General features: G+C 39.4%; 1 protein-coding gene across 1 annotated transcript in view; it reads left to right on the top strand.

The window, feature by feature from the left end:
* Positions 1-26369, top strand: part of RPA1 (replication protein A1) — a 90385-nt gene that overhangs the window by 2480 nt on the left and 61536 nt on the right. Inside the window, exons 2-4 of the mRNA XM_080826034.1 lie at positions 11282-11332; positions 12369-12447; positions 13099-13207. Of these exons, the coding sequence (XP_080682160.1) occupies positions 11282-11332; positions 12369-12447; positions 13099-13207 (239 nt within the window). The remainder of the gene's footprint in view (positions 1-11281; positions 11333-12368; positions 12448-13098; positions 13208-26369) is intronic.

Here is a 26369-nt window from a genome sequence, read left to right as displayed (position 1 = left end):
ATTCTGTAGTCTGGCACATTCTTTTCCATCTGCCTGTGTGGTTCTTCACTCTGCCCTCCCTGGGTAACAATCTTCAAATCTCAGCTCAGTTAGGTTTTCAGAGAAACCTTCCTTTACTAGCCTAATTCCCTTTATTTTGAGACCATGATTCCTGCTTGTTCATGTATTACCTGTGTGACTTTGGACAAGATACTAAACTTTGCCTTTTCTCTTCTGTAAAATGAAGGTAATTATACCTAGTACCTATTGCCTAAGGTTAGTGGGAGAATTAGGTGAGCTATTACATTTAAAGTGCTTAGTTTAAAAAAAAAAAGTGCTTAGTTCATGCCTGGTACACAGTAAATGTTCAGTATATGTTACCTCTTAATTATCGCAGATGTAATTTTATACTTATTTGCTTTTTATTTGACTAATATTAGTTTTTGTCTCCCCCCCTGGACTGTAAATTCTTGGAGGCCTGAAATCACATCTATTTTTTGCTCAAAGTAGTCTCCTCAAGACCTGGAGCAGTGATGGCAAGTTTTAGATGTCCAGTAAATGCTAGTTGCATATGAGGCAGTGGAAAAAAAAAAAAAAAAGACAGAGATAAATGGGGAAAAACAGCTGAGTGGAGTTACTACTTGAATAAATTAGGAACAATTAAACCTGAGAATTGGTTGAACTTGTTGTTCTCATTTACTTACAGCTGCTACCTTGCACCTTTTTAAAAAAAAAGATTTATTGGGACTTTTAGGGTGTCTGAGTGTCTGCCTTCGGCTCCAGTCATGATCTCAGGGTCCAGGGATCAAGTTCCGAATCGGCCTCCTTGCTCAGCAGGGAGCCTGGTTCTCTCCCCCTGCTGCTTCCCCTGCTTGTGCTCTCTCTCTCTGACAAATAAATAAATAAAATCTTTTTAAAAAAAGATTTATATGAGAGAGCAAGCGAGAGCGCATGACTGAGCCACCCAGGAGCCCCGCCTTGTGACTTTAAGGCAAGTTAGGAATTGTTCTTCACTTTTAGAAAGAATGATTATGGTGTTAATAATTTGATCACTTGGTTTTTGCTGTATTCAAAACTTTGGAAACATATTTCTAGTGTTAGGTCAAATATTAAGTTTTATTCATAAATGACAAAGAAAATTTTTGTGTTTGTGGTGATAGTGTGGGGAACCTTTGCCAACTGTGATTATCATTAGCTAAAGCAAGTAGTATCATTTTCGTTCAAAAGACACAGGCCCAAAGGGTAAGCAACTAACATAAATAATAGAGGCATTTGGGGCAAGAGCTAACATCATAAAAGAAGAGATTGTACATGGAAGTATTATGGTAAATAGAATAAATAGCATTTGTATCTTAATTTATTGGGTAATATAAAGAAAGGGGAGGAAACTAGTATTTTTGCCTTTTCCAATGTGCCAGATACTTTATCTATAATAGTCAGTACTTACAGTAACCCTGTAAGGTAGATTTTTATAATTACCTGCACCTCACAGTTGAAGAAATTAAAGTGCAGAGAAGTTAATTGTCAGTGGGGTGAAGATTTGAATACATGTGCCCTTGACTATTACATTCTGTTGCTTTGTATTTTTTTAACTGAAGTGTAATTGACATACAGTATTCTGTTAGTTTCAGGTGTTCATCATAGTGATTTGGTATTTTTATACATTAGGAGTAATGATCCCCAGGATAAATCTAGTTACTGTCTGTTACCACACAAAGTTATTACATTGTTACTGACTAAATTCCCTGTGTTGTGCATTACATCTCCATAACCCATTTGTTTTAGATCTGGAAGCCTGAACCCTCTTAATCCAGATCTCCTTACTCTTGTAACCAATAGTTTGTTTCCTCTATGAGTCTGTTTGTGTTTTGTTTTAAAGATTCAACATGAAATCATATGTATTTGTCTTCTCTGTCAGGCTTATTTCATTTAGCATAATACCATGTAGGTCCACCTGTGTTGTCACAAGTGGCAAGATTTCATTCTTTTTTATGGTTAATATTCCTCTGTAAAGGATACACGTGTGTATCTTTAGCCATTCATTTCTTTATGGACACTTAGGTTGCTTCTTTACCTTGGCTATTATAAATAATGCTGCAGTGAACTTGGCATGCATGTATCTCTTTGAATTGGTGTTTTGTTTTCTTCAGGTACATCCCAGAAGTGGAATTGCTAGATCACATGGTAGTTTGGTTTTTGATTTTTTGAGGAGCCTCCGTACTGTTTTCCATAGTGGCTGCACCAGTTTATGTTGCCCACCAACAGGGTACAAGGGTTCCTGTTCATCCGCATCTTTGCCAACACTTCGTACTTTTTGTCTTTTTGATAGTAGCCAGTCTGATTGTGGTTTTGATTTGCATTTCCATGGTGAATAGTGGTGTTGAGGATCCTGTGTGTCTGTTGGCCATCTGTAGGTCTTTGGAAAAATGTCTCCTAAAGTCTCTTGTCCATTGTTTAAATTGGGTTTACTTTGTGTTTTATATGCAATGTTAATTTGGAAAATTTAAGGCAGTTTTGTGTTAAGTGTACATATCATGTTGTATGTCCCAGAAGATTTAATCTTATATTCACTTTATGATGACACAAATTAAAAAGAATAATAAATTAATACATGCATGTGGTTTATAAATCAAATAGAACAGAAAGGTGTTTTATGAAATTACTGACTTTATGCCCCACCCTGCCCCAGTTCTGTTCCCTAGAAACTTAAAAAAAAAAAAAAATCACCTTTATTGAAACTCAGCACTGATTTACACTTAATAAAAACTGTAATGTATGTAATAAAAAGTCATCAAGTTGCATGCAGTTTGATGAGCTTTGGCAAATGTATACAGCACTCTGATCTCCTGCTCCTTGCCTAGTCCTTGCTTCCAGCCTAGGTAAACTAGAGTTTTGGTGTCTGGTTTATATCTCCAAAGGTTAGTTTGACTATTCTAAAACTTCATGTAGACTTGTGTCTGGCTTCTTTGTCTCAGCAAAATGTTTTTTGAGATTTATCCATGTTTCAGTAGTTTGCACCTTTTATTGCTGAGTAGTACTCCATCGTGCAAATAAACATAATTTACCTGTTACTGTTAAACATTTGGGTTATTTTCATTTTTTGGCTGTTATGAATGAAGATGCTATGGACATTTATGTAAAAATCTTCTTGTGGAAATATATTTTCATTCCTCTGGGGTAAATGCCTAGGAGTGTTAATTAATTGCTGGGTGGTATGTTAAGTGAATGTTTGTAAGAAATTGCCAAACTGTTTTCCATATCTATGCCAGCTCTTAGTTTTGTCATCTTTTAAGTTAACTATCCTAGTGAATGTGTAGTGTTTGCATCTACATTCATGAGTGTTATATAGGTCTGTAGTTTTTTCTTTCTTTTTTTTTAAGATTTTATTTATTTATTAGAGAGAGAGAGAGATCACAAATAGGCAGAGAGGCGGCAGAGAGAGAGGAGGAAGCAGGCTCCCCGCTGAGCAGAGTGCCTGATGCGGGGCTTGATCCCAGGGCCCTGAGGTCTTGCCCTGAGCCCAAGGCAGAGGCTTAACCCACTGAGCCACCCAGGGGCCCCTGTAGTTTTTCTTTCTTAGAATGACTTTATTTTTCCTTTGAGGTAAACCTAATATCGTAAAATGAGTTGGAAAGTGTTCTCTTTTATTTCCTAACATCATTTATGGAAGATTGACTTTCTTTTTAAGATTTTATTTATTTATTTGACAGACCACAAGTAGGCAGAGAGGCAGGCAGAGAGAGGGGGAAGCAGGCTCCCTGCTGAGCAGAGAGGCCGATGTGGGGCTTGATCCCAGGACCCTGAGATCATGACCTGAGTGGAAGGCAGAGGCTTAACCCACTGAGCCACTCAGGCGCCCCTGATTTTTTTTTTTTTTTTTTTTTGGTCTTTACATGTTAGATAAAAAAATTTACCAGTAAAGCCACCTGGACCTAGTGTTATCTCTTTTGGAATATTTTAAATTACAAATTCAGTCTCTTTAATGAATATAATAGTATCTAGCTTCTCTACATTTTGTATGTCAGTTTGATAATTTGTCTTTTTCAAGGGACTTACCCACTTAATCTAAGTTGTTTCATAACTTTAATTTTTTTTAAAAAGATTTTTATTTATTTGACAGAGAGAGACACAGAGAGAAAGGAAACACAAGCAAGGGAAGTGGGGGAGGGAGAAGCAGGCTTCCGGCCAAGCAGGGAGCCCGATGTGGGACTCCATCCCAGGATCCTGGGATCATGACCTGAGTCAAAGGCAGATGCTTAAGGACTGAGCCACCCAGGCGCCCCTCATAAAGTTATTTCTAATAGTCCCTTACTATCTCATATATACGTGACTTATTGTGATGCATTTTTCATTTCTTTTTTTTTTTTCATTTTTCCTTTCTGATATTGAGAATATTTGTTTTTCTTGATCAGACTAGGTAGAAGTTTATCAATTTTATTGATCTTTTCAGAGAACCAACTTTTGGTTTAATTGTTTTTTCCTGTTTATCCATTTTCTACTTTATTGACTTTTTGCTCTTTTTAATCATTCCTTCCTTCTACATGCTTGAGTTTATTCTTTTTCTGGCTTCTTATGGTGGAAGTTTAGATCATTGATTTTGGACCTTTTTTCTTCTCTAAATATTTAAAGCTCTAATTTTCCCTCTAAACATTGCTCTGGTGAATCCAATACATTTAGATAGATTGTATTTTCATTTTCGTTCTGTTAATAATACTTTCTAACTTCTCTTGCAGTATCTTTTTCTACAGGTGGGTTATTTAGAAGTTTACTGTTTACAGGGTGCCTTGCTGGCTCAGTAGGTGGAACCTGCAACTCTTGATCTCTGAGTTGTGAGTTCAAGCACCAAGTTGGGTATACAGATTACTTTAAAAAAAAGAAAAAGTTTACTGTTAAATTTCTAAATATTTGGAAGTTTTCTAGACAGCCTCTTGTTAGGATTTTTTTTTTAAGATTTTATTTATTTATTTGACACAGAGATCACAAGTAGGCAGAGAGGCAGGCAGAGAGAGAGAAGGAAGCAGGCTCCCCACCAAGGAGAGAGCCCAATGCGGGGCTCGATTCCAGGACCCTGGGATCATGACCTGAGCCGAAGGCAGAGGCTTTAACCCTCTGAGCCACCCAGGTGCCCCTGTTGTTAGGATTTTTAGTTTAATTCCAGTGTGGTCAAATAACAAACTCTCCGAATTCAGTCTTTTAACATTAACATTATTGAGACTTGTTTTATTTCCCAGCGTATGGAATCGTGATGAAAATATTCTAGGTGCACTTAAGAGACTGTGTATTCTGCAATTGTTAGAAGGTTTAATTAGGTCAAGTTGGTTGATAGTTTAATCTTTCATATTCTTCTACATACTTTTAAAAAAGATTTAATTTATTTATTTGACAGAGAGCAAGAGATCACAAGTAGGCAGAGAAGCAGGCAGAGTGGGGGGAAACAGGCTCCCTGCTGAGCAGAGAGCCCCATGTGGGGCTCGATCCCAGGACCCTGGGATCATGACCTGAGCTGAAGGCAGAGGCTTAATGACTGAGCCACCCAGATGCCCCTACATTTTTAAAAAAATCTGTTTGCCCTATCATTACTGAAAGAACAGTGTTGAAAGCACCAATTATAATGGTGGACTTGTCTGTTTCTCCTTTTAATTCTGTAGGTTTTTGCTTCATGTATTTTGAAACTTTGTTATTAGGTGCATACATTTATCATTGTGTCTTCTTCAGGAATCAACCCCATTATTATGAAATGTCCTTTTTTATCTCTGATAATATTCCTTGTCCTGAAGCCTTCTTTGCCTGCCAGTAATGGTACATCTTTTCCAATGTTTCATCTTTAACCTGTCTCTTTATTTTTATTTATTTATTTATTTATTAAAGATTTATTTATTTATTTATTTGACAGGCAGAGATCACAAGTAGGCAGAGAGGCAGGCAGAGAGAGAGGAGGAAGCAGGCTCCCTGCTGAGCAGAGAGCCCGATGCGGGGCTCGATCCCAGGACCCTGGGATCATGACCTGAGCCGAAGGCAGAGGCCCAACCCGCTGAGCCACCCAGGCGCCCCTTATTTTTATTTTTTTAAAGACTTTATTCATTTGACAGAGAGAGAGCTTACAAGTAGGCAGAGAGGCAGGCAGAGGGAGAGGGGGAAGCAGGCTCCATGCTTAGCAGAGAGCCCGATGTGGGGCTCCATCCCAGGACCTTGATATCATGACCTGAGCTGAAGGCAGAAGCCTAATCCACTGAGCCACCCAGGCACCCCTAACCTGTCTCTTTATATTTGAAGTGTATTTCTTGTAGACAGCAAATAGTTTGATCTTACCCATTCTGACAATTTCTGCCTTTTAATTGAAGTACTTGAACCATTTACACTTAATATAGTTACATGTTTGGCTTTAAGTTTTATATTTTGCTTCTTGTCCCATCTGTTTGTTGTTATTGTTGTTGTTGTTGTTGTTTTGCTCTTCCTGACTTCTGGATTATTTGAGTATGTTTTATGATTTGAATTTATTTCCACTATTGATTTATTAGCTGTACTCTTTGCTTAACTTTTTCAAGGATTGCTTTAGAGCACTTCACCCTCATTTGGACCACTATTACAAAATAGACTGGGTGGTGCAAACAGCAGATTTAGTTTTCATAAATGCGGGAAATCTGAGATTGAGGTTCCAGGAGATTCAGTGCTGGGTGAGGGCTGTGTTCCTGGCTTGCAGCTGCCGTCTCACTGTGTGCTCATATGACCTCGTCTTTGTGGGAAAAGAGAACTCTGCTGTCTCTTCCTCTTCTAGGGGCAATAATTCTGATATGGGGTCTTCACCTTCATGACCTCATTAAAACTAAGTCCCTCCAAAGGCCCCCATCACACTGGGGATTGGGTTTCAACATATGAATTGGGGGAGAAGAGACACAAACATTTAGTCTCAATATTTAGTGGTTCTCTCTCTCTCTCTCTCTTTTTTTTTTTAATTGAGTATGGTGGATACACAACATTATCTTAGTTTCAGGTGTACAACACAGTGATTGGACAACTCTGTTTCTTATGCTACACTCAACATCAAGCATTTTAATCTCAGAATACTCTTTTTTGGGGGCACCTGGGTGGCTTAGTCTGTTAAACGTCTGCCTTCGGCTCAGGTCATGCTGGAATGGAGCCCCGGATTGCATTGGGCTCCCTGCTCAGCAGGAAGCCTGCTTCTTCCTCTCTCACTCCCCCTGCCTGTGTTCCCTCTGTCACTGTGTCTCTCTCTGTCAAATAAATAAATAAAATCTTTTAAAAAAATACTTTTTTCATTTAAAGATTTTTATTCATTTAATTAATTATTTTAGAGAGAGACAGAAAGAGTGTCCACACACTCAAGCGGGTTGAGGGACAAAAGGAGAAAGTATCAAGCAGACTCCATGCCCAGTGCCCATGCCCCTGACACGGCCTGATCTCACAACCCTGAGGTCATGACCTGAGCCAAAATAAAGAGCTTGACAGACTGAGCCACCCAGGCACCCCGATCTTAAAGTACTCTTAAAACATCGTTTTAAGATGGAACTTTTTAAATGAGATATCTACCTTACCATATTTGAAATTATAACTGGAATATTTTAAAAATATTTATACATTTAAGGTAATACTAAACTTCTAACATAAACAACATATTGGGATGCCTGGGTGGGTCAGTAGGTTAAACAGCTACCTTTGGCTCAGATCATGATCCCGGGGTCTTGGGATTGAGTCCCGCACTGGGCTCTATGCTCGGTGAGGAGCCTGCTGCTCCCTCTGCCTGGTACTCCCCTTGTTTGTGGTTACATTCTCTCTCTCTCTCTGACGAATAAATAAATAAAACCTTTAAAAAATAAAGGTAAATAACATGTTTTGTGAAAAACAGCTATATATTTTGAAACAAATAGAAAATTTGTTTTGAGCCTGAGGAGGGGGTCATAGGAACCCCCAATTTGTAGGCAAGTAAGGCAGAAATGTGGGCATCCTAAGGACCCACTACTTGAGGTTGGTATCTGAAGTAAGGGATGTTCTTGTGGGACAGCCTCTAACCTGTGGGATCTACACTAACTCTAGGTAGTGTCACAGTTGATTTGTAGGACATCCACTTGGTGTCTGCAGAGAATTGCTTCACGTGGAAACACACATATGGTGTCAGAAATGGCTGTGAATAGGGGCGCCTGGGTGGCTCAGTGGGTTAAAGCCTCTGCCTTCTGCTCGGGTCATGATCCCGGGGTCCTGGAATCGAGCCCCGTGTGGGGCTCTCTGCTCGGCAGGGAGCCTGCTTCCTCCTCTCTCTGCCTGTCTCTCTGCCTGCTTGTGATCTCTGTCTGTCAAATAAATAAATAAAAAATCTTAAAAAAAAAAAAAAAGAAATGGCTGTGAATAGACAAAGTTTTTCTCTAATTCTATATCAAAACTCAACAAATGGTAGTTTCTTAAAGGTTATTTGAAATGTAAAATTGGTCTATCTTGGGGCGCCTGGGTAGCTCAGTCGAGTAAGCATCTGCCTTCAGTGCAGGTCATGATCCCAGGGATCAAGCTCCGTGTTGGGCTCCCTGATCAGCAGGGACTCCTTCTTCAGCCTGCTTCTCCCTCTGCCTGCCGCTCCTCCTGCTTGTGCTTGCTTGCTCACGCTCTCTGATGAATAGGTAAAACCTTTTAAAAAAAAAAAAAAGGTAAATAATATGTTTTGTGAAAAACAGCTATATTTTTCAAAACAAATAGGAAATTGTATTTTCCCTGTCTTTCTGCCCCTCCCCTTGCTGATGCTCGCTTGCTCTCTCTCTCAAATTAAAAAAATAAAAGGTATGGTCTGTCTTGCATTTTGAATGGATCTTTTGCCTCTGCATTATTTATAATGTCATGCTTTGGTCATTTGGAAAATGCTGACTCACCGCATTATGCAGATCTTCCAAATATTGATATGTTTTATTATATAACCAAAATTTATGCTTATTAATCTCACTATTTTAATCAGAAAAGTTTGTAAACATGGAGAAGCTGTAAAGCTCATTGTTCGTGAGTAGAAGTTTTTAAAAGTTCTGATTTCACTAAAAAACCCTTGTATAATTGGCAATAACTGTCGTCTTCCTTAAAAACAGGTTCACCTTATTTTTGAGAAAATATTACTGAATTCTGAAGTTTGAATAACCAGTTTGTCCTTTGGCCTTGCAAATAAAAATGGTGTTCTGTAAAAAAGCAGTTGGTTCAACTCACAACTCAACTGCACGAATGCTTTTCCTCAGGGTAGCAGTCAGTACTCTAGTGTGCTGCAGAAGTACTTTTTGCCTACTTCCCATACTGTTAACAGAGTATTTTAAAATTTCTTTAAATATTGAGTTGTGGGGCACCTGGGTGGTGCTGTTGGTTAAGCGTTTAACTCTTGGTTTCGGCTTCGGTCATGGGATCGAGCCCTGTGTCAGGCTCCACACTCAGCTTGAAATCTGGTTGAGAACCTTTCCCTTTGTCCCTCCCACTTGTGCATGCGGTGCGTTTTCTCTCTCTCTCAAATAAAGAAATAAATCTTAAAAAGAATATTGAATTGTTTTGGCAGACTGTTAATTTACTTGCAAATCAGCTGATCCCTCAGAGATTGGAATGGGTCTAGAATAGCTTTTGCTTTGGTCTAGTTTAGTCCTGCTTCTAAAGCATGCCCTTTCTGGGGTTTCTACTGAATGCAGCAGATGTTTATTGAGTTTTCTGTCCTCTGGCTGGTTAGAACTCATCTGTATTCTAGCCTGTGTGAGCTCCACTAATTTTTCAGTTTATAACTCTAATAACTCTTTGCCTGATCTTATAGAATCTCATTCTGTGTATGCACAACTTAAAATTCATCCAGAGACTCAAGGGAACCCCTGTATAGGTTATTGAAGCTCTTTTTCGGTGTAGCTCGCTGATCTCTGGTACTCTGTATCCATGAAATCCAGCTAACTTGCTTCTCTGAACTCTGATCTGTGCTCAGTAGGGCTACCCAGGCCTTCTTGGGTTCCCTTGTCCATGCTGTGGTCTAAAAGTACCTCTGTGCTGAAGGCCAGGATGGTCATAGGGTTCCCCTCATTTCAGTGATCACAGTCTTGGTCTACCTGTTGTCTTGTATTTGAAAACAGTTTATATTTATTTACTTATTTATTTATTTGACAGAGACAGGGAAAGAGGGAACACAAGCAGGGGGAGGGAGAGGGAGAAGCAGGCTTCCCACTGAGTAGGGAGCTCGATGCGGTGGTCCGTCCCAGGACTCTGGATCATGACTTGAGCCGAAGGCAGATGCTTAACGACAGAGCCACCCAGGCACTCTTGAAAACAGTTTATATATTTTTGTCCAGGTTTTAGTTGGTGGTTGGAAGAGCTAGTCTGGTACTGTTTATTTCAGCATGAACAAAAGTAGAGTCCAGAGAACCAGTCTTCACTGCTGTTAGTTTTTCCGATGGTTATCTTTATTTATTTACTTCTTAAAAATTTGTGCATTTATTTGAGAGGGAGTGCACATGCACGATGGTAGGGAGGAGGGGCAGAGGGAGAGGGAAACCTAAGCAGATTCTGTGCTGAGTGAGGAGCCCAGCTCAGGGTCTGATCCAAAGACCCTGAGATCATGACCCAAGCCCCAAACTGAAACCAAGAGCCAGATGCTTAATCAACTGCATTATCCAGGCACCCCCTGATATTACCTTTAAATGATTTTTATTTGGGGGGTGCAGAGGAAGAGGGAAAGGGAGAGAGAATCTTAGTGTGGAGCCTGATGTAGGGCTCCATCTCACAACCCTGAGTTCATGACCTGAGCTGAAATCAAGAGTCAGATGCTTAACCAGCTGAGCCACCCAGGTGCCCCTTTTTAAGATATTATTTTCATAATTGCTAATGGAGTTATGAGATTTAAAATTCAAAAGGTATGAAAAGAAGATTGTGTGAGATCTGCCTCTCACATGTGGCCCCCACTCATCAGTTCTCTCACAAGAGGTAACCAGTATTATATAAACATCTTTTTAAGGCTGCATGATACTCTCTTTTAAGGATTTGCCATACTTACCTAATTCTCTATTAATGGGCACTATGGTCAAATCAGTGTGCTGTTCTGAATAACGAGTACATATGTGACCCCTGTATTTTGGATGTAGTAAGTGTATCCTTGTTGGTAAGCATGTATCTCACTTCTATGATTTTATGATTTGTCCACAGTGATAAAACTTAAATGATTTTCAAATGATAAGCTCCAAAAAGCCTCTTGGATAATGTTATCTGTAGCTTATTCCAAATACCAAGCTGTAAAAATATGTCAGATTTTGGTCATGATTTGAATGTGTATCTCATTCTGTTTTTACTCTTTCAGGCCATAATGCAACAGGGAGATACGTCCATAAAACCCATCCTCCAAGTCATTGTGAGTACCTTTGAATTTTTTATGTCAAACATTTAAAAAACTTGGATGTAATTACAAATTACATTTGATGAAGCATACACAGATGTGTCCACTTTAGGAAATTCTCTCCATCATCCCAAAAAGTAGGTCAGTCTTGTAACCCTAAGAGAGGAAGCAGGCCTTTCTTTTTTCTTTTCTTTTTTTCTTAATATCATGCTAGCCAGAGCTAACTTTGGGGGTTCAGATTTGAGGCTTTGCCTTTCTGTTCTTTCCACAATTGATGGATACTGTAGTGCTACCCATAATTACTCCTGCCTCCTTACTTTTCTTCCTGCCCTGAGGTGTGTCTTGCTCAGATCTGCCTTATGTGCGCCTGCAATGAATATAACTGCTTACAATTCTTCATTAACCCTATCATTCATTTAAGGGGTTCTCAAATTTTAGGGAGAGTTTTAAAAATGCACAGAAGCAGCATCATGGATCATACCTGCAGATTCTGAGTCATAGGCCTAATGATCTCCCTGTTACTCCCAAACTCGCTGCCACTCGTCTTAAAGCTCTGTTTGTGTATTTCACTTCCTTTGGAGAGCTGCTCCTGATTTCCTTCAACTTGTGATAAATGTCTTGGCTGTGCCCCCATGTCATGTGCATAACTATCTTATGTCTCTTTGCCTCTGTCTCCGCCTCATTTGTAAGCCCCTTTCCGGCAAAGATTTTTTTTCCCCATTTTGTATTTTTAGCATGTTTTCTATGTAGCACCTTGTCCTATCCTTTTTAAAATTAATTTTCAATCAAATTTGAGTTGAGAGTGAACAGAAGAGTATTGAAACTCATTTTATTCTCATCTAGGTTGTGTTTAATAATGTTAATACAAAGATGGTGGTGGGAAAATCATCAAATCCAATTTTCTTTTGCTTGGGGTTAGGTGTCAAGAGAATGGGCAAGCAGTTCAGTGTTTGTTGAACTAATGGCAAACCCACTCTCCTGCCACTTAAGGTTACTTATCCCTGGGGACTGGGAAGACAACCTGACTAATGAATCAAGTTTTCTCTCCTAGAACATCCGTCCCATTATTACAGGGAATAGTCCACCCCGTTATCGACTGCTTATGAGTGATGGCTTGAACACTCTATCCTGTAAGTATGACGTATAAACCTAGGAATTTGCATTTAAATAATGAAAGAACACGCAGCACTTTGACTGCAGTAATTTGGGGCATTGTAGAAGTGTACATTTGCTTGGCCATGCACTTCATTCAGACAGAATTAACGGCTGGCAGAGAGCATTCTCACAATAGACTGGATCTAATGGAAAGCTGCCACTTGGCTTAATTAATTTTCTCTAACTGGTGCTCTGTTTTCTTTGATTAATTTCCCTCAGGATGGTATTGACATTTAGTGAATATAATGGGTTAGCTGTCCCATACTTGCCTTTTTGGGGATTTATTTCTGTGTTGGAAACTTTAAAAGGGAGAAAGAGAATTTGCAGACTATTGCTTGCTATCTCTAGTCATAAGGTGAAGAACATGGAAGAGACTTTTTAGTCTTTGTCATGAAACCTGAATGATGGAAAAAATTATTTTGGGCACCTTAGGAAATACATTTCAAAGTACCAGCAGATGTTTAATGCAGTAGGTTATATTGTTTTTCACTATGCAGAATCTGAGTGGTTTTACTTTCAGAAACATAGTCAAGGCATTGTTTTCCCTTGCTAGTCCAGGTGTGATCAGCCTTCAGATTGTCCGCCTGAAATGCTGTGGGGACTAAAGTTATCTCTATGCTTTTCAGCTTTCATGTTGGCAACACAGTTGAACCCTCTCGTTGAGGAAGAACGATTGTCTAGCAACTGTATTTGCCAGATTAACCGATTCATTGTTAACACCCTGAAAGATGGAAGGTATGCGGTGTTTTTCTTTGTTTTGGGGGGTTTTCTCTGGGTTTATTGTGTTGTGGAATGGGAATTAATTTTTCAGCAGAGAAGTCCATTGGATGCCAAAATTCATTTAGAAATCAAAGACAATGATGAGCTTTCAGCTAAGAGTTTACAGCTATTGAGATTTGAACTTGGGTGACTAAAACATGGCACCAAAGGAAGAGAAATATGGAAACAAATTGGAAATTTCAAAGCAGGAGATTAAAGCAGAATGCATAACTTTTATTTCTAATCTTTTCAGAAGCACTGTTTTTAGGATTCGCTTTTGAAGTATCTGTTAATGAAAAGGGGTTACTTATAAGAGCAAAACTGATGTGATTAATTATGTAACGCTGCCCCTTTTTTGCAATCTTCAGTCTTTCATGGTGAACTTTATTCAGCCAATGTAGAGTGTGCTGAATACTGACAGATGCTACATGCTACAGGTGCCATAGTTAGCAGCACTGTCACTCCTGGGTAACCGTTGCTAAAATAGGACGTTTTTTGTTGGGGAGAGGCTTTTAAGTTTTTTATTTCCAGTCACAGAATACATGGGAAACAAATGTAGCAAGCATTCCCTTCTTAATAAGAGTATGTCAGTGTATGTTACCGTTTTATCTGTATGTTTTGCTATGTATTTGTTTGCTGTATCATTGTCCTTCTTTTGACTTTGAGCTTCTCCGTTCTTAACCTTGGATATCTTTTATAAACAGCAGATGATTTTAGAGATCATTTGAGATTTAGTTGGTGAGTTTATTCTGCTTAATTTATTATTGATTTTTTTCTAATTTTTCTGTTTTTGCCATGTTTTTGCTTTATTTTTTTTTCTTGCCTTGGATTGATTTTTTCTTTAATTTTTTTTCTCTACTGGTTTGAAAATTTTTTTTTTTTAAAGATTTTATTTATTTATTTGACAGAGATCGCAATAGGCAGAGAGACAGGCAGAGAGAGAGGGGGAAGCAGGCTCCCTGCTGAGCAGAGAGCCCGATGCGGGGCTCGATCCCAGGACCCTGGGATCATGACCTAAGCCGAAGACAGAGGCTTTAACCCACTGAGCCACCCAGGTGCCCCTTGAAATGTATTTTATTTGTGCTGTATTTTTGTTTTTCATTTTTTGTTTGTTTTGAAGATATTCTCACATTAAAAAAAAATCCACATGTGAATTAACAGAGATTCTAAAATAGGTCTGTATTTTTACCATCCTCTCAAATAAAGCAAAGGTCTCAAAATGGTCTATATTCAGTGTTTTAGGTCAACTTTCTTTTTATTTCCTTGAATTAGTATATTCTCTATATAGACAGCCATTACTTAGACTTTCCCACATTTAGTTTCCCTTTGTCTCCTTCACACTCCTTCCTTTTTAGTTCAGTTCTCATTTTCTTGAAGAATATCTTTTAGCAGCTCTTATAGGGAAGGTTCGTGAATGATAAAAATCTGTCATCTAAAAATACCTGTTTCATTCTCAGTTAAATGAGTTTAACTAGGTGTAGAATTCTAGGTTGACAGTTACTTAGCTCTCTGTATCATGTAGTGGGATCCTCACCCTGATAGAATTTTGTGTTCTTGTCGTTCTGTTCTGTAAAACAACTTCTGTTATACAAGTAACATATACGTAAATTGTAAAACTCATATGAATAGGGATTGGGTCCATCAGTAGAGCATGCAACTTCGGGCTGTGAGTTCTAGCCCCACACTGGGTGTGGAGCTTACTTCAAACAAAACAAAACAAAAAAAAACAAAAAACAACAACAAAGCTTACATACACAGGGGCGCCTGGGTGGCTCAGTGGGTTAAAGCCTCTGCCTTCGACTCGGGTCATGATCCCGGGGTCCTGGGATCGAGCCCCACATTGGGCTCTCTGCTCAGCGGGGAGCCTGCTTCCTCCTCTCTCTCTCTCTGCCTGCCTGTTTGCCTACTTGTGATGTCTGTCAAATAAATAAATAAAATCTTTAAAAAAAAAAAGCTTACATACACAAAAATAACTGTAATTCCACTGTCTACGAATAACTATTCTTAAAAATTTTGTTGTTGGGGCGCCTGGGTTGCTCAGTGGGTTAAAGCCTCTGCCTTCAGCTCAGGTCATGATCCCAGGGTCCTGGGATTGAGCCCCGTGTCGGACTCTCTGCTCAGCAGGGAGCCTGCTTCCCCCTCCTTCTCTCTCTGCCTGCCTCCCTGCCTGCTTGTGATCTCTCTGTCTAATTAAAAAAAAAAAAAAAAATTAAAAAAAAATTTGTTGTTATCCTTCCGGAATTTTTCTATAAATATAAGTACTTATAAGTTTGTACTTTTCTTTAAAAAAATTCATAATATGGTTTTATATTCTTTTTTTAAATAGTGGTCATTTTTACATGTCCCTAGATCACCCTCTATGTCATATACATATATGTAATTCAGTTGGGGGGTGGCAGGCAGAGTAGGCAGAGGAAACAGCAGGCTCCCCACTGAGCAAGGAGCCCAGTTTGGGATTTAGTCCCAGGACCCTGGGATCATGACCTGAGCCAAAGGCAAATGCATAACCAACTGAGCCACCCAGGCATCCCCCCTTTATGTCATATATTACTTAGTGTGTCATTGTACAGATTTACCATAATTTAGTTAACATTTAATATTATATAGTATTTCACTATTTGAAATTTTTCACCAGTGCTTCTTAGAATATATTTGTAGCTCTTTGTGTATTTTTAGAAAATAAAAATATTTTAATAAAAATGACACACAGAATCATCGATTCAAGCAGTAAATAAAAGGTACAAAGAAGGAAAAAATTGTCTAAAATTCATAGAACCCAGAAATAACTATATCATGATTTAGTGAGCATCATTCCAGATATCTCACGGTGTGCATTTATCAATAATTGGTGGATAGAAATAATTTTGATAGTGGAATGACAATATATATATTGTTACTGCTCTCTTCCTTCCTGAATATATCAGTCCAAAGCCATTAGGTGGGGCCAGGCAAGGCAGATGTTTACAAGGGAGGGATGGTGGTGGCGGTGGTGATGGCATGGAGCCAGGTATTAGCCCAAAGTGAGGAAGGTATCTTCCTGGGCTAGACAGCGGGTTGGAGAGAGGTAAGGAGAACACAATGTGGGGAGAGGGTACGTGGTCCAGAATGGGTTGTCAGAACCCGAGTAGGGTGGGACAAGAGTCTGTGTGGCTGTTGGACGCTGAGCAAGGGATGAAGGCATCTGGGGATGTGAGGGTCTGGCCCAGCAGCAAGTTGTTGGGGGAGAGGAGGTGCTTGTTTGTAATAGGGTGGTGGCGGTCTTAGAACTAGGTTTGGAAATTCTAGGAAGGAGCATTCGGAAGAGAGTGTCCATGTGTGTAGCAGTGGCAGGTGGTCACAGGAGATTGGTTACCTGTGAGGGGAATTGATCTAATAAATATGGTGAAGGCTATGGGAGGTAGCCAAGATTAGAATGCAAGGTTTCAGAGTGAACTCAAGATTTTTGATAGATGAGTAGATATAGATGTGAACATTTAGTTTGGGGTTTTAAAATGACATTTTTTTGGAGTGCCTGGGTGGCTCAGTCGGTTGAGTGTCTGACTCTTGATTTCAGCTCAGGTCTTGATCTCAGGGTTGTGACTTTCAGCCCTTTTGTTGGGCTCCATGCTGGGTATGGAGCTGACTAAATAAATAAATAGTTCTCTCTCTTTTTTTTCAATCTTGTTTTATTGTATCTCATATCAACTCAATTTATTTAAACTAAATACAAAAATAGTTCTCCCATTTCTCGCACCTCCTACTCCTTGCCTGTAACAACCACCAATGTGTTTGTTCTCTGTATCTATGAGCTTGTTATTTATTTCTACGTGTAAGAGAGATCGTACAGCAATTGCCCTTCTCTGTCTGACTTCCCATAATGCCTTGGAAGTCCATCCGTGTTTTCACAAATGGCAAGACTCTGTTCTTTTTTATGGCTCAATAATATTTCTCTCTGTATGTGAGACAGTTTCTTTTTTTAAAGATTTTATTTATTTATTAGAGACCATTTCATGAGCAGGGGGGAGGGGCAGAGGCAGAGGGAGAAGCTGACTCCCAGCCACATGGGGCTTGATCCCAAGACTCCCCATCATGACCTGAGCCGAAGGCAGACAGTCAATCAGCTGACCCACTCAGGTGCCCTGTGTCACAGTTCCTTTGTCCATTTATCTGTTGGTGGACACTTATGTTGACTTTTGTAAATAGTGCTGCAGTGAACATGGGGGTGCATATATCTTTTTGAGTTAGTACTTTTGTTTTCTTTGGATGAATACCCTGAAGTGGATTGCTGGATCTTATGGCAGTTTGATTTTTAACTTTCTGAGGAATCTCCATACTGTTTTCCATAGTGGCTACACCAATTTACATTTCTACCAACAGTGACAAGTGTTCCTTTTTCTCCATATCCTTCCCAACATGTGTTATTTCCAGTCTTTTGAATAATAAACATTCTAACAAATGTGAAGTGCTATCTCATTGTGGTTTTGATTTGCATTTCCCTGATTCATGATGTAGAGTATCTTTTCATGCACCTGTTAGCTAACTGTTCCATTGTCTTTGGAAAAACATCTGTTCAGATTTGGTGGGTGTATAAGTATACATATATTGTGCGTGTATGTGTGTATTCCCTAGATCTGTCTACTGAGAGGGCTTTGGAACAGCAACACCCCAATAGCTGTGAGCCCACTTAGCACCAGATCTTGGTTTCTGAATGCCATTTCACACTAAAAGGAACTAAGGCTTCTTGGAGGGTGGCTTGGTACAGGCTTGGAAATTACAAGATGAGCCTGGAATATCTTAATGTGTCAGATGGTAAGGAAGTGCTCAAAAGGAGATGGGACCCTGTCAAAAAGAGAAACTGGCTTACAGAATCTTACACTTGCCAAATCTAAGGCAATTTATAAACCACAATAAAAATGGGAACAGAGGGGGAATGGACATTTTTAGAGTGTATATGCTATGGTGAGTGCTGTGAATTGTGTAAGACTGATGAATCACAGACCTGTACCCCTGAAACAAATAATACATGCTATGTTAATAAAAAAAAAACAAAAAAAAATGGGAGCAGATTATAGCTTGTCAAATAAAATAGGAGTTCATAAGTCCATTCTGAATAGAGGAATAAAATGGGGGAAGAGAAAGGCTTTCCTTAAAACAGAGTGCCATCTAACAAATGTAGAAGGAATGATGGGATTAGAAAAATAGCCCTTTGGTAACCAAAACGGGGTTAGTTTATACAGGAAACGTCCATGGCTGCTGAGGCTGCTCTCACAAATTAACACAAACTTGGTGGTTTGTTGTTGTTGTTAAAGATTTGACAGGACACACAAGCAGGGGGAGGAAGAGAGGGAGAAACAGGCTCCCACTAAGCAAGGAGCCCCAGTGTGAGACTCCATCCCAGGACCCTGGGATCATGACCTGAGCCGAAGGCAAATGCTTAACCCACTGAGCCACACAGGCGTCCCAAACTTGGTAGTTTATATCAACAGAAATTGTGTGGAGGTAGAAGTTGAAATGAATTTCACTGGGCTGAGATCATAGGGTTGACAGTGGCATGCTTCCTCTGGAAGCTCTAGAGAAGAATCTATTCTTTCTCCTAGCTTCTGGTAGCTGTTAGCATTCCTTGGCTTTTCACTACCTCAGTCCAGTCTCCGCCTCCACGGTCCCATTGCCTCCTGTCTGTGTCAGCTCTGCCTCCCTCTTACAGGGATACATGTGGTTGCTTTTAGGGCCCAGCAAAGGATCCAGCATAATCTTGAGAAATTTCAGTCCTTAACTGAATCGCATTTGCAAAGTCCCTTGTTGTCCCATTCACAGGTTTCAGGGATTAGGAGGTGGTTTTCTTTTGGGGAGGGGCATTCAGTCTACCACAGATGCAGAAATGGGTGAAACTTTGCAGAGTAACAAGTTATTTATGGGGTTAAAGTTCCTACCCACAACATAATTACTAATTGTAAAAGGAGCAGAGGCAACTTTATAGTGGAAGACCCTGGCAGACAGCACCTTACTGCAATGATTAAGGTTAACATTACCAGCAATGGGACAAATAGAAAATGTGTATTACCTGATAGGATGCAGTGAGAACACAGCATCACTAATATTATACTTTTGCCAAGGATGCATGATCTGTATTTAATCATGAGGAAGCCTCAGGTAAATGAAGGGACATTCTACAAAATAAGTGACCTCTGATTTCTTTCTTTCTTTCATTTACTTACTTGAGAGAGAGAGTATGAGCCAGGGAGGGACAGACTCCCAGGAAATATGAGCCAGGGAGAGAGCAGACTCCCTGCTGAGTGTGGAGCCTAACATGGGGCTGGATCCTAGGACCCCAAGATCAGGACCTGAGCTGAAATCAGGAGTCGGATGCTTATCTGACTGAGTCACCCAGGTGTCCCAATGACCTCTGCTTTTCAGATCTCAAGCATGAAAGTAAAAAAGTTGTATATACTGAGAGACTGTTCCAGATTGAAGGAGTCTTGAGAGATCTGATAATTAAATATAACAAGTGATCCTGGACTAGATCCTTTTGCTAATAAGGACATCATTTAAATAGTTGATAAAACTTGAATAGATTCTGTGAATTAAATGGAAAAATTCTTTGGTTATGTTTCAAGTTCAGTGACTTAACCAGGCTATATCTTAATGTCAGTTGTTATTACTATTTTTTTTTCTGTTATATGGTATGCCTTTCAGTCTGCAGATTCTATTCCTTAATGCTGTTTTCTATTTCATTTGAGCTTTAAATTTTACTTATATACTGTCCTCCCTTTGTGTCTTCAGTTTGCTTTAGTCTTTTTTTCTAATGCATATATTGAATTAAGTCAAGATTTTGCAACATAATAGTTCAGTTCTTACCTTTCTCCTTGCTGTTTTTGACGTTTATCATGTTTAAGTGTTAGATGTATAATGGTATTACTTTTGTTCTACTTTTGTCTTAACTTCTCAAGCTCCCTTTTTCTTCCCAATCTCTTGTTTTATCTCATCTTTTGAGTTTTATTTCATTAAATTCTTAGTCTGATTTCTCAAACCACTGTTGGAAAGTATTATTCCCTTTCTTGGATTATGCTTTCTTCTAGATTGGATTCTTTAATTGTCTCTGCCTCCTTTGTTCCTTTTATTTTTATACACTTTCATATGTTGCATTATTGCTTTGTCATTTCTTTTTTTTCTTTTTATCTTGTTCATGCTTGATATGGATAGTTCTGTCAAACTTCATATTTGCTTTAATGTAGTTTAGGCCAGGTGCCTCTCCTTGCCAACCTTCTCACATGGGACCTGTTATCTTCCACTCCAGCCCACCGTTGTGTGCCTGAGGGGTGCTTTCTAACCATTTTCCTGTCTTCTGAGGTTTCGTTATGGGAAAGGGTAGAGAGCTTTGCTTGGATTGAGTACAAAAACTTGGGCTTCATTCTCCAATCAGGGGTAGAATTTCATTCCTATGGGCTTTGTTTTATTCCACCACGTCAGAATGGTGGCATGTCTTGTATTTATTCTTTCTTCTGTTGAGAACCTGTGTGTGCTTGTACAAGTTTATTTACCCTTTACTTTTTTTTTTTAAGATTTATTTATTTTTTTTATTAGACACAGAGAGAGAGAGATCACAAGTAGGCAGAGAGGCAGGCAGAGAGAGAGGAGGAAGCAGGCTCCCCGCTGAACAGAGAGCCCGATGTGGGGCTCGATCCCAGGACCCTGAGATCATGACCTGAGCCGAAGGCAGAGGCTTAACCCACTGAGCCACCCAGGCGCCCTACCTTTTACTTTTTTGATGGTCATTTAGGCTTATTCCATACAGGGCTTCAGTTCATCTTTATGCGCTCATGCTATTTCTGAAGCGCAGATTGCTTGAATTAGTATTGTGGGGGTCAAAGGACATGTCTTGCAGAAAATATACCGGTTGATCTACCCATTAACTTTGTGTAAGAGTGCTTGTTTCTGAGTAAGCAAATCCAAAAAAACAGATTAGTGTTTCCCCAGGGTTGGGTAAGTGGAATGGTATGAGTGATATCTCAAAAAGCTGATACCTAAAAAACAAAACCAAAAAACCTATTTCTCCTTAACCTTGTCAACATACTGGATACTCTGATTTTTACGAATTATTGTTAATCATCATTTTAATTTATATTTCCCTAGTGAGATAAAGTATCTTTTCATATGTTCATGGAATCTATAGTTCTTTTCTTTTTTTTTCTTTTCTTTTCTTTTTTTTTTAGAGGAGAGAGAGAGCACAGAGGGAGAGTGAGGGAGAAGCAGACTCCCCGCTGAGCACAGAGCCCAGTGTGGGGCTCGATCCCAGGACCCCGGGATCATGACCTGAGCTGAAATCAAGAGGTGGACACTTAACCAGCTGAGCCACCCAGGCGCTCCATATATATTCACATTGTTGAAGCAACCTTGCAAAATTCGTTTGGTATTCTTTTTTTGTTTGTTTCCAATTTTTATTTAAATTCTGGGTGCCTCAGTCGACTAAGTGCTGGCCTTGAGCTCAGGTCATGATCTCAGATCCTGGGATCAAGCCCTGCATGGGGCTCCCTGTTCAGTGGGGAGCCTGCTTCTCCCTCTCCTTCTGTCCCTCCTCCTTGATAGCTCTTTCTCTCTCTCTCAAATAAATAAATAAATTCATTCTGGTTAGTTAACATACAGTGTAATACTGGTTTCAGGAGTAGAATTTAGTGATTCATCACTTACATATAACAACCAGTGCTCATCCCAATGAGTGTCTTCCTTAATGCTCACCTTCCCCACACCTCCCTTCTACCTTCAGTTTGTTCTGTCTACTTTAGAGTCTCCTATGGTTTGCTTCCCTCTTTTTTTCTTTTTTGCCTTTCCATATGTTCATCTGTTTTGTTTCTTAAATTCCACATATCAGTGAAGTCATACAGTACTTTCTTTCTCTGACTGACTTCTTTTGTTTAGCATGATACACTCTAGCTCCATGTACATCTTTGAAAATGGCAATATTTCTTTTTTTTTTTTTAAGATTATTTATTTATTTATTTGACAGAGATCACAAGTAGGCAGAGAGGCAGGCAGAGAGAGAGGGGAGAAGCAGGCTCCCTGCCTAGCAGAGAGCCTGACATGGGGCTCGATCCTAGGACCCTGAGATCATGACCTGAGCTGAAGGCAGAGGCTTAACCCACCGAGCCACCCAAGCACCCCAAGATTTCATTCTTTTTGATGGCTGAGTAATAATTCTTTGTGTGTATACCACACATATTGTGTGTATACACACATATCTTCTTTATCCATTCATCAGTTGATGGGCATTTGGGCTCTTTCCATAGTTTGGCTATTGTTGATAATGATCAGTGCCATAGTTTTTGTTCTTTTTCTTTCTTTCTTTCTTTTTCTTTTTTTAAGTTTTTTTTTTTTTTTAAAGATTTTCTTTATTTATTTGTCAGAGAGAGAGAGGGAGAGAGAGTGAGCGAGCACAGGCAGAGGCAGAGAGAAGCAGGCTCCCTGCCAAACAAGGAGCCCGATGTGGGACTCGATCCCAGGATGCTGGGATCATGACCTGAGCCGAAGGCAGCTGCTTAACCAACTGAGCCACCCAGGCGTCCCTCCTTTTTAAAGATTTATTTATTTATTTATTTATTTGACAGACAGATCACAAGTAGGCAGAGAGGCAGGCAAAGAGAGAGAAGGAAGCAGGCTTCCTGCCAAGCAGAGAGCCCGATGTGGGGCTCAATCCCTGGACCCCAAGATCTTGACCTGGCTCAAAGGCAGAGGCTTTAACCCACTGAGCCACCCAGGTACCCCTTGTTCTTTTTCTTTTTCTTTTTTTCAGTAACAGCTTTATTGAGATATAATTCACATACAGCTACAATTCATCCATTTAAAGTGTAGAATAATTTTTACTTTTTTATTATTTTATTTTTTATTTTTTAAAAGATTTTATTCATTTATTTGAGAGAGAGAGAGACAGAGAAAGAGAGAGAGCATGAGAGGAGAGAGGTAAGCGGGAGAAGCAGAGAGCTTGATGTGGGACTCAATCCCAGGACTCCAGGATCATGACCTGAGCCGAATGCAGTCTCTTAACCAGCTGAGCTACCCAGGCGCCCCTACAATGGTTTTTAATATATTGACAGAGTTGTGCAGTCATTATCACAATTAATTTTAGAATATTTCATCATCCACAAAATAAACCCTGTACCCTTCAGCTATCACTCTCTAACTCCTCATTCTTTCTAGCCCTAGAGAACCACTAATTTATTTTCTCTCCAAATTTGCTTATTCTAGACATTTCATATAAATGAAATCCTAAAATATGTGGTCCCTCATGACTGGCCGCTTTAATGTAGCATAATGTTTTCAAGGTTTATCCATGTTGTGCCATGTACAAGTATTCATTGCTTTGTGTGGGCAAATCCTATTCTGTCTTATGAGTATGTCACATTTTGTTTACACATTTGTTTGGACATTTGGGTTTCTACCTTTTTGCTGTTAAGAATAACACAATGGGGGGCGCCTGGGTGGCTCAGTGGGTTAAAGCCTCTGCCTTCGGCTCAGGTCATGATCCTGGGATCAAGCCCCGCATCAGGCTCTCTGCTCACTGAGGAGCCTGCTTCCTCCTCTCTCTCTCTGCCTGCCTCTCTGCCTACTTGTGATCTCTCTGTCAAATAAATAAATAAAATCTTAAAAAAAAAAAAAAAGAATAACACAATGGGGGGCACCTGGGTGGCTCAGTGGGTTGAGCCTGTGCCTTCGGCTCAGGTCATGATCTCAGGGTCCTGGGATCGAGCCCCACATCTGGCTCTCTGCTCAATGGGGAGCCTGCTTCCTCCTCTCTCTCTCTGCCTGCTTCTCTGCCTACTTGTGATCTCTCTCTCTGTCTCTGTCAAGTAAAATAAATAAAATCTTTAAAAGAAATAAAATTTAAAAAAATTAAATAAAATTTTAAAAAAGAATAACACAATGGACATTTGGATGTAAGTTTTTGTGTGGACATTTTCCATTTTATGTATATGTATCTAGGAATGGAATTGTGGGTCATATGGTAACTTTATGATTAAATCTTTGAAGAAGTACCAGACTGTTTCCAAAGTGGCTACTGATTTATATTCCCACTAGCAGTGTATGAGGGTTCCAGTTTCTTCATGTTCTCACCAACATAGGTAATTAAATCTGCCATGGTGTTTTCAGTTAAAGTGTCATCTGTAGAATAGTTTAGTATAGTAGAATAGTATCTGTAGAATAGTTTAGTATCTTCAGGTGAGGTCTTCTTTTACCTTTTTCCCCCCAAAATTTTCTTGGCCACTCTTCTCTTTATTCTTCCATATGAATTCCAGAGTTATATAGTCAAGCTGAAGAAAACAAAAGTCTCACTGGAATGCAAGGAATTGCATTAAATTTATATAGTATTTGATACTAAGTCTTTTCATTCAACAATATGGTATGGAGGGGCGCCTGGGTGGCTCAGTGGGTTAAGTGTCTGCTTTTGGCTCAGGTCATGATCCCAGGGTTCTGAGATCAAGTCTCATTGGGCTCCCTGCTCAGAGGGGAACCTGCTTCTCCCTCTCCCTCTGTCTGTTGCTCCCCTTGCTTGTGCTCTCTCTCTGTTAAATGAATAAGTAAAATTTTTTTTAAAAAATGTTATGGGAACTGAGGGTTGCTGGAGGGCAATTGGTGGAGTGGTGGGCTAAATGAGTGAGGGGCATTAAGGAGGGACTGGATGTAATGAGCCTTGGGTGTTAGATGCAACTGATGAATCACTGAATTCTTCCCCTGAAACTAGTAATACAGTATACAGTAACTAAATTGAATTTAAATAAAAATTTTTAAAAATAAAAAAGCAATATGGTATATGACCCCATGTATCCCATCATCCAGCTTCAAATTATCACCTGATACTGATCTTGTTATACTATATCTTTTCCACATCTACCCTCTTCTATTGAAGCAAATCTCAGACATCATATTATTTCATCCATAAATATCTTAGTATATGTCTTTAAAAGATAACATTTTTTGTTATTTATTTAATTTAATAATTTTTCTAAAGTAGTCTCCATGCTTGGACTCACAGCCCTGAGATTAAAAGAATCATATGCTTTATCGACTGAGCCAGCTAGGCACCCAAAAGATGACTCCTTTTTAAAAAAATACCATTTTACACCAGGAATATTAAATATCCTGTCAGCATTCTGTTTCCAGCTCTTCGTGTGTGTGTGTTTGTATGTGTGAATAATTTCATCTGAATCAGGATCCAAAGTAAAGTTCACACTGTAGTAGGTTGATACTTTTAAGTCTTTTTAATCTGTAGGTTCCTCCACTATCTTTTTTCTCCCTTACTGTTGTTTGTTTTTGTAGCTTTAAGTTGTTTTTTTTTTAAAGATTTTATTTATTTATTTGACAGAGAACACAAGTAGGCAGAGAAGCAGGCAGAGAGAGAGGAGGAAGCAGGCACCCCGCTGAGCAGAGCGCCCGATGCGGGGCTCGATCCTAGGACACTGAGACCACGACCCGAGCCGAAGGCAGAGGCTTTAACCCACTGAGCCACCCGGGCGCCCCTGTAGCTTTAAGTTTTTACCTAAATTCCAGTTAGTTAGCACCTTACTGTTCATTTGTTAAAGAAGCCAGGTTGGGGCACTTGGGTGGTTCAGTCAGTTAAATGTCTGCCTTTGGCTCAGGTCATGATCCCAGGGATCGAGGCCCACATTGGGCTCCCTGCTCAGCAGGGAGTCTGCTTCTCTCTCCCTGTCAAATAAATGAAATCTTAAAAAAAAAAAAAGATTAAAAAAAGAAACCAGGTCATTTGCCCTTTAGCCTCATGCAGTTTCCCACAGTCTTGATTTTGCTGGTTATATCTCTAAAGTTGTAATGTGTCCCTATCATCTGTGTTTTCTGTAAGTAGATATTGGTATGTTCCTTTGATATGCTGCTGGATTCATCTTACTAAGTAGGATATATATATGTATCCACATATATATATATTAAGATAAAATTAATTTTTTTAGCATATTTTCTCTTAGGTTTTGGTATTTAGCCAATGCTAAATTACTGATAAGCCAGGAGTAATTTGGATAATTTTGGAAGGTAAATATCTACCAGGTATTTCTAACAGATAGTTTTTATAGCAAATCTATATCTAATTGTCAAAAGCTAATTGTTAAAAGCTTATTTTATTGAAGTAATATAACTTTGATATTAAAGCCCAATAAAG

The sequence above is a fragment of the Martes martes genome (assembly GCF_963455335.1).
Source record: "Martes martes genome assembly, chromosome: 16".
In the NCBI taxonomy this organism is placed as follows: domain Eukaryota; kingdom Metazoa; phylum Chordata; class Mammalia; order Carnivora; family Mustelidae; genus Martes; species Martes martes.
This window is presented reverse-complemented; position numbering and strand designations above follow the sequence as displayed.